General features: G+C 42.2%; 1 protein-coding gene across 4 annotated transcripts in view; it reads left to right on the forward strand.

Annotated features, from left to right (window-relative positions):
• The window catches only part of WDR64 (WD repeat domain 64), a 134387-nt gene that overhangs the window by 82841 nt on the left and 33552 nt on the right, over window positions 1–17994 (forward strand). For all 4 annotated transcript variants that reach the window (XM_082702656.1, XM_082702657.1, XM_082702658.1 and 1 more), the window contains 4 exons: window positions 1475–1598; window positions 3944–4119; window positions 11320–11493; window positions 16183–16313. In XM_082702656.1, coding sequence (XP_082558782.1) covers window positions 1475–1598; window positions 3944–4119; window positions 11320–11493; window positions 16183–16313 — 605 coding nt within the window. The remainder of the gene's footprint in view (window positions 1–1474; window positions 1599–3943; window positions 4120–11319; window positions 11494–16182; window positions 16314–17994) is intronic.

A 17994-nucleotide genomic window follows, 5' to 3' on the forward strand; every position in this document is an offset into this window, starting at 1 on the left:
TTGGCCTGATGTAGCTCCCTTTGTCTGTTCCTGTGCATTCCTCCGCCTGACACTACCGTGCTCCCCGGAGGCCCGGGTATGCAACCATCCTAAGTGCGTCAGTAATTACGACCACTGAAGCCATCTAGCAGTGCTGACCGGCATTGTTTGCTTCAAAGGAAACGTGCATGCTCTCTGAAAGGAAACATCTGGAGCAGTAGAGAGCGTCCTCTGGAGGCGCTTTAAGGCGCCTCTCAATCCTGGACCCTCTGTACTCATCTGCTGGAGATTTTCTCAGGCCCAAATCTGGGAGTTCAGTTAACAGTCACCTAGTTCAGATAAACCTACAGAATAAAACCTACTCCGTTTTCATGAAATACTGACCTCTAGCAGGGACATGGTTTCTCTGTAAGGGAAAAGCGGGAAACTCACATCTGGGTGAGTTTTCGTACCTGATTGCTTGCTTGAAGAGAGATCGTACTTCAGCCCAGAACATAGGTGACCTCTGAGACCCATTCATGCAGTGTCATTCATTTCTCTTCTCCTTTAAAGACCTTGTCTGCACTGGGGGCACTCAGAGGTTGAGAACGTGGGCTCTTGAGTCAGACTGGCCTCAATCAGGTCAGTCAAGAGCCCTTGGTTGGCCTCCAGATGACTCCATAAGTTCCCTCCGGTCTTGCTCTCCCTCCCTGATTCCAGCTGCGATGGCTGTCTTTCAGCTCCCTGGAGGGGCAATGTGCCTTCTCATCTCTGGTCCTTTGCTTCTGCTGCCTCGGCCCCACAGACCCAGAGGGTGACCGTCTGTCCTGCCAGTGCAGTTTCATTACTCACCGACAGTCTGCTTTACATGTGAGCACAGCAGATCCATGAAGAAGGAGAGATTTAGACCGAAAGGCCAAAGGTCTAGAGCCTCGACTGTGTTTCCAAAGAGAGAGAATGATGTATCTTGACATGTTTCTGGATTTTCTGATTATACCCAGCCTGATTACACAGACAGCCTTCTCTGAAGTCTCTCTCTCTCTCCCTCCCCACCTCCCTCCAAGAGCGAGGCCCATGCCCCTCATCAGAATATTTCTGTCCAGGGACTCCTGGCTAATTCGGATGAGTGTCAACAGGGAATAAGTCCAGTTTTGTTTGTTGTTTGTTTGTTGTCCGCGTACTTGTAATGGTCACATTGCTATCTGGCGGCTAATCTTGTTTCATGCTCACAGCAGCAAAATTGGCGACTTCTTCCCCAGCCAAGGCTGCTGGAATAGTCAGTCTGTCTCCACCGCCTAGGTATGCAGCAGACACACTCGAGCATCCCAGGAACGACTCGACAGCACTGCATCTGTTAGAACTTTCTTCGGTCAAACCAACACTCAGGCCAGAATGTTGGAAAAGACTTTAGAAGAGCACAGCACTGATCTGGAGGCTGTGGTGAATACTACAAAATTTTGTAAGAGCCGAAGGGTATCTGGATGACTTGATTTTTTGTTGCTGTTCTTTCCTACAGGTTTGGGAACTCGAGACTGGCCTCCAAATATACCAGATTTTAGACCCTCATGGCTTCAGTGTTGAACTGACTTCGGCAGCTCTTGATGAGACTGGATTTCTTTTTGCCACAGGGGCATACAACGGTCAGATCCCTAACCCAAATAGGGCCTCCCTGCTTTAGTACCCGAGAGTTTGTGCTCAGAGCTCATCTGCTGCGTGGGTTGGAGACAGAGAGAACACGAAGCAGGCTGACATATGTCAGCATGCCAGAGAGATGGCTCTGCCTGGCTGAACAGCAGCAGACTCTGCTGTAATGGCCATCAAGGCTCAGCTGTCCATGCCTCACGTCGCATTTATATTATGGCTTTAACGTTCACGGAAGTCTTTCACGCATATCTCATTCCATCCTTGGCAGGAATTGTGTTGCATGGACGCCTTTTGTCCTTTTAGTTTTGGGGACCATCAGCTAAAGGATGGATGTTTACATTTAGTAGATTGGGGGACCAGACAAAAATCCAACCAGCTTTGTTGTACAACACCCAGATTTCTACACGGGACTTAGGAGTCTCAGCTCCTTGGGGGCATGTCAGGCTCGGCGGTGTTGGTGTTACGTCACTTGCTGCTTCTCAAGCTATGGAGAACTGCATAGAACTTTCTAGAACTAAGCACTCCAGCCTGCCTTCCTTTTCACCTTACCTTGCTCTGACCTCCCACAAAAGAACTACTTTACCTAGACGATATGACCCACTTGTGTGCACTACTCATAGTTTATTTATTCTAGAGATGTATTTGCTAAGAAACTCTTGCTTGGAAGCCAGTGGGTGGGAGGAATGAACATCCTGATGTGAAACTCTGATTTTTCCAAGTGTGACAGATAACAGTACACACGGAATGAAATCACGGATGCTAAGTTGATGAGGTGTGAGTAAACGCAACTGTTGTGCGTGTGGGACAGTTCTCCAGAAGGCAGTCTTAACTGCTCTCTGAGCATGCTCTCCATACATATGAAAATCAGTTATAATAGAAAGTCTGAGCAAAGCACACAACTGTTATCAGGAATAAGCCTTAAATTCATCCAGATAACTAAGATAGTACTTTTTGCAGGCAAGAAAGTCCTAGTTCATTGTTGGTGCTAGGGTCTAGAATCTCTTCAAACATGCCCAGTTTGTTCTCCTCAGAGGTCATTGACAAAGATGCTGTGACATCCTAGAGCAGCCTGGAAGGCAGGATTCTCTGGCTCTCAGAGCAGCTCTGCTCACAAGCTGGCAGTGCCCTTCATTCCTCTCCACCTTCCACCCTCCACCTAAGCTAAGCAATACTTCTTCCTGCCCTCTGCCCCATTAAATTTGACTGTCAAAGTCCTGAGGCAGCGAGAAATGCATGCTGTGACCCTGTGGTCCACATATCTGGGACTAAATGAGCGCATTCCTTCTTTCCATTGTTTGTAGGACTACATTCCTCCAGACCATAAAGTCATTGAGGGTAGGAACCACCCCTGCTCACTCGGCATTTGTAGCTCCTCATGGAGTGCTGAGGATAGAGGGAGAATTTAGTCAGTGTTTAATGATGTTGGGAACAAGCAAATGGTAGGAGTTGTGAGTGTTGCTGATAGAACCTGGCAGAAGGAAATAAAAACAACATAGTGAGAACATTGTGGGTGTCCAGCAGGAGTAGAGCTGAGGATAAGGCATGGGGGTGGGGGTTGGGATTAAGGTCAAGCAAAGGGAAGAAAGTCCTGTAAGGAGCAGTCCCCTAGATTCTAAACCTGAGGTGACCCTTGGAAAAGCCCATGTGAAGAGACTTCCTACAGGGTCTAGAAATCGCCATTCAATGGCCTCGCCATTTGTCATGCCCTCTGGCCTCTTCTTCGAGCTCCCCGAAATCGAATGACCCAAGTTAAGTGCCAAGAAAGTAGGATTTCACATGTAAGAAGAAACTCAACACCCGTGTTGCATTTTCCTCCCATGCAACCGATAAAACAACTCAAAGCTTGAGCGATTCCTACCTGCTAGAATTTCTCTTAAAAGTTTTATCACCCAATAAGAACAACAGTCATCGAACACGTCAGCGCCTTAGTGACATCACACTGGATGGCGCTTTCACTAGGAATGACAATTACGGTTTGATGTTAGACAAAGGGAAAGATAGTGGGGAGTGTTCAGCAAACCGGAACGTTTGGGAGACTAAGGACAGAAAAGATGCACTTCAGCCAGAGAGCGCAGGAGAGTCTGAGTGTGTCGAGAAAACCGTCACAAATTTCAAGACACTGCTGTCCTGCTCATTTTTATCAGCCTGTGACAAAAGAAAGCATACCCAAATGTATTTTGTGCCCAGCAATGCGGAGGCTCACCGGTCACCCTGAGTAGGAAATAAATATATAATAAATTGTTGGCAGAACTCTTTCAATTAGATCGATTTTGTCTGAAATAAAAAAGCAAGCTCTCTATATGTTCTTTGTATCTACATAGTCTTTTTCCCGTGTGCTCAGGAACGATTAAAATCTGGGACTTCGGCAGCGGGCAGGAGATGAAAGTGTTGCCGGAGGGGAAGGACTGGAAGGAGGAAGAACACTGGCTACGGCACCTGGTTTTCCTGAAGGCCCAGGAGAAACACCAGTACTTGATCCTCACCTTGGAGCGCAATGGGAAGATCAAAATGGTCCAGGTGAGCAGTGCCAGATTTGTGTGTGCACTCGACGCGCTCTTCCTGTGGAAATCAGTGGCGTTCTGGGAGGAGTCCCATCTCCCTCTTCTCCTGCCAGTCAGCTGAGAAGAGCGGCTCTCCACCAGTCTTTCTAGGAGGCTCTTAGTGAAGAGCATCCTTGCTCAGGTCCAAGCCAAGAGCAAAAAAGGACTAGCAGCTCGGGCAGCATCTCAGCTGCCCAGCGTTTGCTGAAGCCTCGGAACCTCTGCAGCAGGTATCAGAAAGGTGAAACTTACCCACAGCTTTTGCCCCTGACATTGCCTCTAACCTCATCTAGGGAGAATTCACCGGCAGAGCTGCCCCCCAGCAGGCTCTGTGCAGGGGGAGCAGGGATTTCTCTCTGTCCTTAGAACCCATCATGCATTCAGGGACGCTCAAGTCAATTTTTCAGTTTGTCACCAAAATTGCTTTGTTTATTTTAAGGTTAATGATGCAATCTGCTCAGGGCCATTTCGGGAGGATTGAGGTAGGCTAATTTATTTTTTTCTGTGAGTCTGTTACCACTGGAGAATGCTAATGCCTACTTCATATTTGAGATGAAGGCCGGATCATTTATCCTGGCTACCGAGTGGATCTCTCTGCCTGGAGCTCAAGGACTCATTGACTTTATTATTCTCCTTCTGAAAGCTGAGAACAGAAAAAAAGAAAATCTTAAATTAGGTTAGCAATCATGAAATTTCAGCATTGATTAAGGTGACTGATGGTGCTACTGCTGGAAAAAAGGAGTGAAAAACATCCCTGAATCAATATACTCTTCCCGTGTTGTCAGAGCCATCCAACAGCACCAGAGAAAGGAATTTCTCAGTAAAAAAAAAAAATTTCTCTATAACACAACAATGGATTGACTTCCCTTCTTCAAGGGAGTGCAGCTGACCATCAGTATGCTTTTCCTAAGAGACCATGTCTATTACAAACACTCCCTTTTTTAAAGACTGCAAAAAAACAGCCTGGTGCTGTTCCCACATCAGAATTGCTTTTGGTTTTACTGCAGCATTTGTCACTTTGATTATTCTGCTTCTCCATGTCTCCGAAATCCATAGACAGAGCTTGATGAAGATAGAAAATCTCTCTTATTTGTACTTATATTCTTGCTCTGCCTGGGTAGGCAGAGATTGAGGATTGAGAAAATGAAGCAATACTGGAAACCTTTTATAAAATATACAATAGTAAATGCTTGGGAAGGGTTTTTGTTGTTTTCTTTTTTAAGATTTTATTTATTTGAGAGCAAGCAAGGGGGTGAGAGAGCACAGAGAGGGAGGGAGAAGCAGGCTCCCCACGGAGCAGGGAGCCCGATGCAGGGCTCGATCCCAGGACTCCAAGATCATGACCTGAGCCAAAGGCAGACGCTTAACTCACTGAGTCACCCAGGCACCCCAGTGTTGAGAAAGTTTTAGGGAATTTTTATTAATGTTAGAGAAAAGAGCTTTACAATAAGCATAATGCTGAATGCACACTTACTTATCATTTATGGTTAATGTCTTATTATTATTATTTATTGTTATTATTTGCCTATTAAAAATAAGATATGTTTGGGGGCTCAGTGAGTTAAGCCTCTGCCTTTGGCTCAGGTTATGATCTCAGGGTCCTGGGACTGAGCCCCACATCGGGCTCTCTGCTCAGCGGGGAACCTGCTTCCCCCTCTCTGCCTGCCTCTCTGCCTACTTGTGATCTCTCTCTCTCTCTCTGTCAAATAAATAAATAAATAATCCTAATAAGAAAATAAGATATGGTTTGATTCACATACTTACCTTCTTGAATACTGTTGACCCTGTTTCTCAGAACTGTGGCCACAAGTAGGAACTCATATACATTTGTAGGCTATGCTTAGGAGGTCAAAGAAATGAACTTGATTTAAGGTGGTCTAAAACTGGTAGTTTTGGCAGGCACCTGGGAGAAACAAATACAAATCCATCCCGAAGAAAGGCACATTCCCTAAAACCAGAGTCAGGATAATTAAGTGCACAAGAAAACTAGACAAGAAGGTTTGGGCACAGAGATAAGTAAGTAGAACAACAGAACAAAAACAGGTCCATATACAACAGAAGTGGCATAACAGATTTGTGTGGCAAGAATATATTTTTCAATAAAAGGTTTTGGAGCAACTGGACATCCATATGGAAAAAAAAGTAATTTTTTAATTCCTGTCTAAGACTATTCCTTGTAGATTATGACTTCAAAATATTAATGGGAAGACAAAACAATACAAGGTTTATTAGTCACTATAGGACATTGTCTTTATGAACTTAGGAAACTTACCTAAGTCTTATCTTAGGTAAGACTCAAAAACCACTAATTATTTTAAAAATGGACATATTTGGTTACATGAAAATAATAAATTTTCTTCATCAAAAGTCATCAGAATTAAAGTTACAAGACAAGAGTAGAGTTAAAGAAGAGATTTGCAACACATAATAACCAATTGGATTAGTATCCTGAGTTCTTAGATAATAAATAAGGGGATTAGTTCAATAGAAAATGAAAAAAGATAAGTGCTTCATAAAACAGCAAACCCAAATATTCAATAAATATATGCAAAGATGCTAAACTTCGTTAGTAATCAGAGAAATTCAAATTGGAATTACAGTAGATACACCACTAACAGTGTTGCTGGTGAGCGTCTAATGCGGATCTGATTATTTTTCCTCTACAGCTTATTCCCTTTCTCTGCAAACTTCGACGTTATCTTTGTCTCAGAAGCTTAAAGGCTCTGCCTGTATGCATATGTTTTCTCATCAGTTCCACAGGAGACTTTTTAATCTACAGTCTTGGATATTTCTTCCAGCTTAGGAACTGTTTTTGTACTATTATTTTTATTATTATATAATATATATATTATTTTTATATTATTTTTTGGTACTATAGTCTGTATTATTTAAGTATCTTTTCCACATCTGTGTCTTTTTCTAATTCAGGAACCCATACTATTTGGATTTGGGGTCTTCTGACTCTATCCTCTCAATTTCTTATATTTTTCTTTTTAGTCATGTTGTTTTGAAATATTTTTCTCTATCTCTAAGCTATTTGTTCCAGTCTCGAAGAGAAATTAATTTTCCTTCACTTCACCCACCAAATTCAGATGTTTGAAGGCCCCGTTCTATTGTTTTGTTTCAGTTTTGAACTTCCTTAAGGACTCTTCAGTTTTGCTCGAGTTAACATACCACCAACTGTCCAAGTCAGGGACCTGTTCTGCATATTTTGTCTGTAGTTCTTCTCTCCGGATACTAGCCCCTCCTAGCTACGTTTCTTTTTCTGCTCAGTAGGATCTGGCTGCTAGAAAAACACAGGAGTGGCAATTCTGAGAAGGTGAGGTGTGCAGCCATGCTGTTCCTGAAGGGTGGTTTAAAGATTTTATTTATTTATTTATTTATTTGACAGAGAGAGAGAGAGAGAGAGCGAGATCACAAGTAGGCAGAGAGGCAGGCAGAGAGAAGGGGGGTGGGAAGCAGCTCCATGCTGACCAGAGAGCCCGATACAGGACTCGATCCCAGGATCCTGGGATCATGACCTGAGCCAAAGGCAGAGGCTTAACCCACTGAGCCACCCAGGTGCCCCAGTGAGGGGTAGTCTAGTTTAGAGACCGCACAGCACCCCTGGTGGAGACCATAGCCAGAAGCCTTCCTGCTTCCCATTGTCTCTCCCAATTTCAGAAGTACAGAAGGCTCAGTCCAACTGTTCAGCTACTCCTCAACTCTTTGGTGACAAGGAACACTAGGTATATGTCATACTTCCCATTGTGCCCTGGACCCCCCTTCTTCTGGGGATTTAGGTTTGTTTACGGAGTAATCACCATGTTCAAAGCTTACCCTTGAACTCTCTCCCACCCTGGTTCCCAGGCTTTTGTTCAGCCCAGAGGGTAACAATACCATAATAACTTTCTTTCCCCCAACTCCAACCCTCATTCTCTGCTTGCCTCCAGAAACTGCTCCCAGAGTCAGAGCTGGGAGTGGAGTGCAGGCAAGATAAACCCAACCTCCATCTTCCCAGACTCCCTGCTGCATCGAACAAACAAATAAGCAAAAACTGCTTCAGTAGTTGTATTCTGTTACTCAGGAAACTGCTAAATCGTGATGAGTAAGGGGAAGCCCCCATACAATTTATGTATTTCTTCTTAGTGTCTTCAGACCAGTCCTTAATGGCTTGAGCTATAATGTCTCTCTTGTACTTACATACTTGGTTTTATTTTCCCAAGTCTTGGAAAGATGCTTGTGTCACTGCCTGGTCCTGTCACAAACGTCACTGTATGAACTTCTTCAGGCCTGACCTTCTGGCCACGTCATGGGAAGGCAGATTATCAACGCCCTGGCCTGTCAGTGCAAGGTCCTGACCAAAGAGAAGGACAATAATCATCTCACAATCTCAGTTTTAAGGAGACAGAATTATATCCTACCTGTATAAAAAAATTTTAGAAATTTTCCCCCAAACCCTTGTTAATAAAAACCATAGATTGGGGTGCTGGGGCTCGGTTAGTTGAGCACCGGACTCCTGATTGTGGCTCAGGCCATGATCTAGGGATTATGAGATCAAGTCCCACAATGGGCTCTGCCCTCAGCAGGGAGTCCGCTTGAGATTCTCTCTGCCCCTCCCCCTACTTGCAAGCACACACTCTCTCTAAAATAAATAAAAATCTTCCAAAGAAGACATAGATCGCTGAGATACTACTGTGTAACATCATGAACAGAGTGGTGTGGGAGTTCAGAGATTTTGAGTAATTAACCCAAAAATAGTTCAAATCATGAAGATCCACTAACTTCCTTTTATCTGCCCTTCCAGCCACGTAACTTTATGTGTTTACTCCTGTAGCCCTATTTTGAGTCCCTTAAAGCAAAAGATCTTCCTTTCAAGGCACTTAAAGTCATTCATGTTCATAGCGTCATGCCGACTGCTATTTTCCAGGAGCGCCAATTCCTCAAGGCCTGTCTGCCCATGCCAAACTGAGATAAAAAGTTTCGCCACTTAGGGTTGAAATGAAAAAAGTAAGAGCAGTTTTTCATAAAGCTAATTTTACTTTTTAAATTTAAAGGTTGTATCTTTCCTATTTGTTGGTATTAAATTTAGCCTTTCTTTTCATAAAATGATGATAACAGAGTTTCCAGTTCCCTTCTCCCCCATGTCCTCTCGGCGAAATTAAATATTAGTAACTCGAAGTCAATAATTCAAAGTTTGTTTGTTTAATTTTACTGTCCCATGGATTCAGAAAGATTGACGGCCATAGTGGCCATCAAGGAGGCATGTGAACTTAACTGAGCTGTTACTCGGTATGTCAATGTCTGACCACTTCCTGGACACTGCTGAACTTCCTTCTGCTCCCCAAATGGCACAAACTCTAACCAGAGACCCACCCACCAGGTAGGAGGACCACTGGCCAGTACTTTTCAATTAACATAGATATGAGATAACAGAGACCTTAGATCACCTAGAAACATGTTTTTGAAAAATGAAAGAACTTTTATCCATCCACTCACTGAAGTTCTCATTCTACAAATAAGGAACCTTAATAAATAAGGAAACAAAAGCCCAAAGGAAGAAAAAACGCTTTGCCCAGGCTCTCGCTAGAACTGAGACAGGGAATGTGTTGTCTTCATGTATAGACCAATATTCTCTCCACTTTACCCAGCTGCTCTCAACCTAAAAGATCTGTGCTCTACTAGAAAAATCACCAACCTTAAAATTTTGACTTTTATCCCCACACAAAAATTAAAATTCTGAAAATTAATACTATCTCGACAATAATAACCAGTTAAAAAACAGAGTGATCACATTATAAGAGCAAACAAAAATATAAGATGCTAAATAAATTTAGCAAAAATTTTGTGGAAAGAATTCCTAGAGAACATAAACAATCATCTGAAAATATGGGGAGATACACTATATTCACAAGATGAGATATTACAAAGATCTCTTTATTACATTTGATAAAATGCCTTAGAAAAACATGAAAAGATAAGTCACACACTGCGGAAAGAGGTAATATACTGTGTCCCAGGTAAATGAGAAAGTATTAGGAAACAATTGCTAAAGAAATCCCTCCAGAAGAAATAACCCAAGAGGAAAATAAACAAAGGACAGGTAAGAAAACGCCAATGGCTCACAAACACATAAAAAATGTTCAACTCACTAACTTAGGAAAATGTGACAATATAATCAATACATTTAAAATTTTATTTTTAAATATCTCATTTTGAACCCATCATAAGCAAAAACATCATCATCATCATTAGTTTAAACCAAGTGTTGACAAGAATGTGAAGAAAGGAAAACTGTTATCTAGATCTCATGAGGGTGGAAATGGGTAATGCTACTTTGAAGAACCACTCATAACATCTAGTCAAGCCAATAATAGCATATCTTACAATTTAATAATTCTGCTCTAGGCACATGCTGCAGAAACTATGGCACCTGTCCATAAAAAGAAGCAGTGAAAAATTGGCAGCAACCTGAACACCCTAGTAGTAGAAGACTGGATAAATAAATTGTAAAGTGTATTTGTACAATCCTACAAAGGAGCTAAAAATAAATGAACTAGATGAGTTCCATATAATAATTTGTTTAAATCTCAAAAATATAATGTTAAGTGAAACAGTTAAAGAAGAATTCATACAGTTTGATACCATTTATAAAAAGGTAAGAAGCCTAAAAGCAGGGTGCCAGGGTGGCTCAGTTGGTTAAGTATCTGACTATTAATTTTGGCTCAGGTCAGGATCTCAGGGTTGTGGGATCGAGCCCCATGTCAGGCTCTGTGCTGGGCATGGAACCTGCTTGAGATTCTCTCTCTCCCTCTCCTCTGCCCCTCCCCTCCTTAAAAAAAAAAAAGGCTGAAAGCAATACCATTACATATGTACCATGTACATGTATATACATATAACAATATATGATATATGCATATGTGGAATACATGTATAAGTTTATGTAGAAATACTAAGATTTTCATAACTAACGCTATATTCAGGTGGCCTCTGGGAAGGGATAAGAGACAGAAACTGTATTAAAGAGGGCTAGACGGGGCTTAAGATTTGATCATGATAATTTGATAATCTTTCTACCACCTTGATACCCATCTGGTCAGTACATCATTGTATTTTCTGTTTCTCTGTATCTTTAAAACAGCTCCAAATAAAATAATTAACTGAATATTTTCATGCACTCGCTGTATATTTATTGAAGGGTAAGGAAGAGGATTTGTATCTCGTGGTGACCTGGGAGCTTCCCAATGTGGTGCCTTTGCTACAAGATGGGAATCGCACTGTGCATCTGAAGCCATGTCCTAAACCCAGGAACATGCGCATTCCTTTCCCAGATGTCCAGCTGGTAGAGAAAAACGTCTCTCAATGTGTAAACGTAAGTTTCATTTCCTGATTTTTTTTTTCCTTTCTATTATGGGAAATTACACAGAAGTAGAGACAATAATGCACTGAACTTCCACGTGCTGGCCCTCAGCTTCAGAAACTGGGTGTGCATAGCTGAGTACTCCTTGTTATTCCTGCCGCGCGCCGTGACCACCACAAAAAAATGGTTTGAAGCAAATCCCACATACTGTGCCGTTTCATCCCTGGATATTTCAGTATGTATCTCTGCATGGTAATGACTCAAAAAGAGGCATGACACCATTACTTTTAAAGATTTCTTTTCTAAAATAATTTTTAAGAAGTCCTTGATTTCATACCATGTTCAGATTTCCTAGATCACCTCATATTTTTTCAACATTTACAAGGATCAGAGCAAGATCCATTTGTGGCATTTAGTGGAAGGGGTCTTAAATCTCCTTTAATCTATAAATATCTTTCCATTTCTCTCTTTCCCTTTATTTTATTTATTTATTCCCTTTATTGTTTATTTATTGAAGATACTGGAGAGTTGGCGCCATAGTCTCACATTTTCTGTATCTTGCTGACTGCATGCCCCTGGTGTAATTTAAGGAATTCTGTGTGTACTTCCTCTAACCTGACTTCATTGCATGAACTTTGATTTTAGTTTAATAAGACTCTGCAGATGCTGTCATATAGTTCCATCAGGATTTACAAAACAACTGGTTGTCTTTCTTTCAAAAAATAGATAAATTAATTTACAATCTGTAAGGCTTTTTGTGAGATATTTATATCCGCTCAGTATGGCTGGAGCATGTGTTCACCCCTGAGGGGTAAAGTGGGGGGTATGTTTCAGGCTGAAGAACAGAGAAATAAGGAAGCTGCCCTCTTTGTTCTCATGAAAATTTAGGTCGAGGGGTGTCTGGGTGGCCCAGTCATTAAGTGTCTGCCTTTTGGCTCAGGTCATGATCCCAGGTTCCTGGGATGGAGCCCTGAGTCCGGCTCCCTGCTCAGCGGGGAGCCTGCTTCTCCCTCTCCCACTCCCTCTGCTTGTGTTCCTTCTCACGCTGTGTCTCTCTGTCAGATAAATAAAATCTTAAAAAAAAAAATTTACGTCGACTGATTTTTTTTTTTTGAGATTTTATCCACCATTTGCTTACTCTAATATGAGCTCATCCTTCTCAGTTTTTACTAGGATAAGTGGTCAGAAACCAAAGAATGCACGAAACCACAAATTATAGAGGGAACGATCAAAAGGTCTGGTTTTTCGCCCCTGTCACTAGTGAAATAAACGTACTTTAAGAGAGAATAATATAACTTGTTTCAAAAACTCTGCAAACTATTTTTTAAAGATTTATGTATTTCTTTTAGAGAGGGGGAAAGCGGGAGCAGGAGTGAGGGGAGGGGCAGCGGGGAAGGATGGAAAGCAAGGTCCCCGCTGAGCACCGAGCCGCCTTTGGGCTTGATCTCACGGCCCTGATATCATGACCTGAGCTGAAACCAAGAGTCAGTCACTTAATCCACTGAGCCACCCAGGCAACCCTGGAAACTATTATTTTATCATACTATGGAGAGATAATGTATTATTTTCCCTCAAATTTAAATGTCAGTTTAGCACTGCAATTTCAATTCCATTCATAGTTAGTTTAAATCATAAGTAGGTTTCATTGTTTGCTTAAAGGATTTGGAGTCAAAATATACAGTGACGGTGTCGTGATAACATCATCTCATAATTGGGCCAAAGCTGGAAGAACAGAGTGCATCTCCTTAAACAGTCATTCTAACCCATTTCTTCCAAGTCTGCACAACTGGAAACACTAGATTTGGTTCTATGTTCCTTGTTAAGAGCTAATAAGAACAGGACAATGATTACTGCACAGTGAGCCAGATCTGATACAGTTGGCAAGTTATTACATGGGTAGTGCAAAATGCTTGCTTTGGGGCGGGCAGGGAGGAAGGATCTGTAATAAATTACTGAAGTAATAAATGAAAAAAATGCCTTTAGGATTATAATAAAAATGTAAATTGTCTTAGAGTTTTGAGCCCTTGTGCTTTGTATGTATCATAATTAGCATTTCTAGCAGTTCCTTTTTTGCAATGTATTTTAAAATTACTATATAGATGGAAAGTCTGCAAAAGTCACATAGTGGGAAAAAAAATTGGGTTGTGCATGGAAATCTTCTTTCTCTAAAACTCTTGGATTTGGGAAGCACTGTTTTGTGAACACCCACTATGCAGCTTGCATTGTTCTTAGCACCGGGAATGCAGAGATTACTGAGCAGTGGGACCTGTTCGACTCCACTGGGGCAACCCAACAGAGAACTTGGGAGGATTAGGCCAGACGAGGGTCCCCCCAAATCATTGCCAATTAGGTCGGAAAGATTTACCAGGACTTAGCTCGGCCCAGATAGGAAGTTTCGTGGGGGAGCCGAGAAGACAAAGTGAATGCCAAGTGGAGGAGATAAAATGCAAAACGTCCCAAAGGGGAGAAAGGGCCTGGCTGGTGGTTGGCGTCGAAGGACGGACGCCATGACAGTGAGGAGGCTGGAGGGAGAGGTTTCCAGCAATGCTTCGGTGGCAAAAGTAGCGGAACTTGGGCTTCGTTAGGGACTGATGTCATGCAGCTGGGAGAGGAGGGTCCGGGGAGGACAGAGGGAGCCAAGGGCGTCGTGGAGCTAGCTCGAAGGACTGGACTGGGACACGGTGCTCCCAGGGAGCTGTAGAATGGAGGGAAATCATGTGCTTGAAGGAGGCAAGAAGTTACACCTATTAACTCTGAGATACCTGTGAAAAATTTCTTTCAGTAAGTATACAACCCTGAAGCTTATGGGAGGGGACGGACTAGATGATCAGGGCATTGAGATCGGGATGATGATTAAAACACAGGGGCCAAGACTGCCCAAAAAGAGTTGGAAAAAAGAAAAACAAATGGGCTAGAGGTAAACTCTTGGCATACTCATATCTAACAGATTGGCAGAGTAAGAGGCTGTCAGGTAGGAAACAGAAAAGGAAAGGTCATACGGACACAAGCAAAATTAGGGTCTAGTGTCAAGGTTGTCAAGAGAGTAAGAAGTTTCAGGAAGGAGAGAGCAATTCAGAGTGACAAGAATAATACACTTGTAATCTTTTTTTTTTTTTTTAATTTGAGTATAGGGCGCCTGGGTGACTCAGTGGGTTAAGCCTCTGCCTTCGGCTCGGGTCATGATCTCAGGGTCCTGGGATCGAGCCCCGCATCGAGCTCTCTGCTCAGCAGGGAGCCTGCTCCCCCCCTCTGCCTCTGCCTGCTTCTCTGCCTACTTGTGATCTCTGTCAAATAAATAAATAAAACCTTTAAAAAAAAACAAATTTGAGTATAGCTGACACACAGTGTTACATTAGTTTCAGGTGTACAAGTTAGCGATTTTTAAAAAAGATTTTATTTATTTATAAATAAAATTCCTGCACCTGGAAACCTGTGTCTCCCTCTTCCCAGCTCCCATTTTGCCCAGCTTCTCACTCCCTTCCCCCTCTGGCAACCCTCAACTCATTCTTTGTATTTACAGGCTCAATTCCACTTCTGTTTTATTTGTTTTTTAGATTCTACTTCTAAGTGAAATCATACAGTATTAGACTTTCTTGGTCTGACTTATTTCACTTAGCATAATACCCTCTAGGTCCATGCATGTTTTTCTCAAATGGCACGATCTCGTCCTTTTTCAAATTTTAATTCCAGTAGAGTTAACATACACTATATTAGCTTCAGGCGTACAATACAGTGAGTGGGTCAACACTTCCTGTGTCACCCGGTGCTCATCGAGACAAGTGCACTCCTTAATCCCCACCACCTGTTTCATTCATTGCCCTGCCCACCTCCCCTCTAGTAACCAGCAGTTTGTTCTCTAAGTTAAGAGTTTGTTGGGGACGCCTGGGTGGCTCCGTCAGTTAAACATCTGCCTTCAGTTCAGGTCATGATCCCGGGGTCCTGGAATCAAGTCCTGAGTCTGGCTCCCTGCTCAGTGGGACGTCTGCTTCTCCCTCCCACTCCCTCCCTGTGCGCTCTCTCAAGTAAATCAGTAGAATCTTTAATGGAAGGAAGGAAGGGAGGGAGGAGGAAAAAAGGAGAGAAAGAAAGTGCTTAGTGATCGATAGAAAAAGTTTTCACAGGGACAACTGGACTCTTGATCTCAGCTCAGGATTCTGGGATCGAGCCCTGCATTCAGGCTCTACACGTGACAGGGTGTCTTCTTGAGGATCCTCTCTGTCCCTCTTCCTCTGCCCCTCCCTCTGCTGTGCACGCTCTCTCTCTCTTTCTCTCAAATAAGTAACTGAATCTTAAAAAGCTTTCATTGTATACTATGGAGCAGAAGCCAATCAGTGAGTGAAAAGGAGGTTAATGAGGAGAATCTTCCAATGCAAAAGATGTTCAAGAAGTCTGAAGGGCAGAGAAAGATGGCAAGGTGATCTCACCGTTGGCTGGTCAAGGAAGAGTAAGTCAAGGCTGAGAGGAAGGAGTCAGTAGATGGAAGAGAGTATTTTGTTAATTTAATGAATTCATCAAGTTAAAAAAATTTTAATGTAAAACTAATGCAATTTTACTAAATTTCATAGTAATTTAGAATAGTAACTTTAAGTAACTTTAAAAAATCGTAAGATATTTTGTCTTAATGGTAGAACAACAAAGTGTACACATAACATTTGTACAGTGGTTAGATACTGGTCCATGCGTCTGTTTCCTTCTTTCCAGAGTCCTGACATCAGTACGGAAGTGAACTGCATTGATTTATTACAAGTAGAAGGATATAATTTGATTGCTGCTGGAACCTTAAATGGTGTGATTATCTTATGGGATTTTATAAACCTTACTGTCAAAGAACTGTAAGTTTTTTTTTTTCTTAAGCAATTTAAAAGTTGTACTGCAATAGAGCCAAAGTAACATTCAATACTTTTTTCTTTTTTTTAAGCAATAAATAACAGTGGCAGACCAGTAATGATAACTCTCAAGAGAAGCTTTTCTGGAAGTTACACTCATGAGATTTGCTCCTGATATCCAAATCCCAGAATTATATGAATAAGATGAACTTTAAGTATTCATAATTCATAATTCAGATGCCTTGACTTTTACCCTTATCCCTCTAGTACATGCTTTCATGTGGAATCTTGTCCAAATTTACAACCTCAACAAAAAAGTTAAAATATGAGTCTTAAACACTAATCTCCCTGGAGCTTTAAAGACACATATCTGGCAATTACTATCTGGGTTACCAACAACACCCTTAAAACCCCAAACTTTGTCCCAGTCTACCCCTCCCCCGTGTATCTACTCTTCCTGTATTCCCAGTGACACCACCATCTACTCAGTCACCAAAGTCAAATGGTAAGTGGCATTCTCGATGCGTTTCCAGTGCTAACAAGGGTGTGGCATATGCAGTTACATAAACCAGTATCAACCAATGAGATTTTCCCTGAACCCATGGCCAAAAGCTTTATCCATTCCCTGATATCCATTTCTTTTTCTTTTCTTTTCTTTTCTTTTCTTTTCTTTTCTTTTCTTTTCTTTTCTCTTTCTTTCTTTCTTTCTTTCTTTCTTTCTTTCATTCTTTTTAAAGAGAGAGAGAGAGAGCATACACACATGAAATGGGGGAGGGGCAGAGAGAGAGGAGAAAGAAAAATCTCAAGTCAACTCCCCACTGAGCTTGGCCCTGGACTCGGGGCTTGGTCTCACAATCTCGAGATCGTGATTTGAGATGATATCAAGAATCTGATGCTTAACTGAGGTCTTCAAGTGTCCTCCCCCACCTCCACTATCCATTTTGAAATGCTCTGACCATTGGCTGTAAAGGAAATAATATAACAAGGTATTTTTTCGCTATGGATGGGTCATAAACAATCAGCTCTCCCCAGTTGGCTATTTGGGCTGTAAGCAGGAGCCATGCATGAACATCCTATGTCAAAGGAATTTGTAATATTGTACTTTGAAGCATAAAATGGTCAAGAACCTTAATGAATGAATAAAAACAAAATCAAGACTATCTAAGCATTCAGAGGAAGAGAAGAGGCATAAAAGAGGGAGAAAGAGTAAGAAAGGAGAGGGAAAAGAGGAAAATGCAGAAGACATCTCTGCCTCTTGACTTCTAATGCCTTACATACTCCTGGTCCACTTGGACGCCATGCCTCTTTCCAGTCAAAGTCTGAGTCATTACTTGTAACCAACTTCTGAAGGGACATACTCCTTTCCTCTTTGGATCCTGAATTGATTCTCCTTTCAACCTTCTGTTGAATTAGCTCTTTCTGTAGCCCCCTCCCTCTGCACCTCAGCCCCCCCCCCCCTTACGAGGCCCTGCCCCTGGAACATCCTTTCCTCCCTTTCAAACCTTGCCTTTTTGAAAGGCAAGGTTTACTTGCCCCTCGTCACCCATACCAATATGGACTGTGCCATTATTTACCCTCTTATTAAAGCAGTTTTGCTACCACAGCTTTAGGAGGGAAGCCCCCCCAGGACTGTTCCAAACTTGAAGGAGGAGATGCTCCTTGTTGAAGGGATAGGCATGTTGCCAAG

This window comes from Mustela nivalis, assembly GCF_964662115.1.
Source record: "Mustela nivalis genome assembly, chromosome: 16".
In the NCBI taxonomy this organism is placed as follows: Eukaryota; Metazoa; Chordata; class Mammalia; order Carnivora; family Mustelidae; genus Mustela; species Mustela nivalis.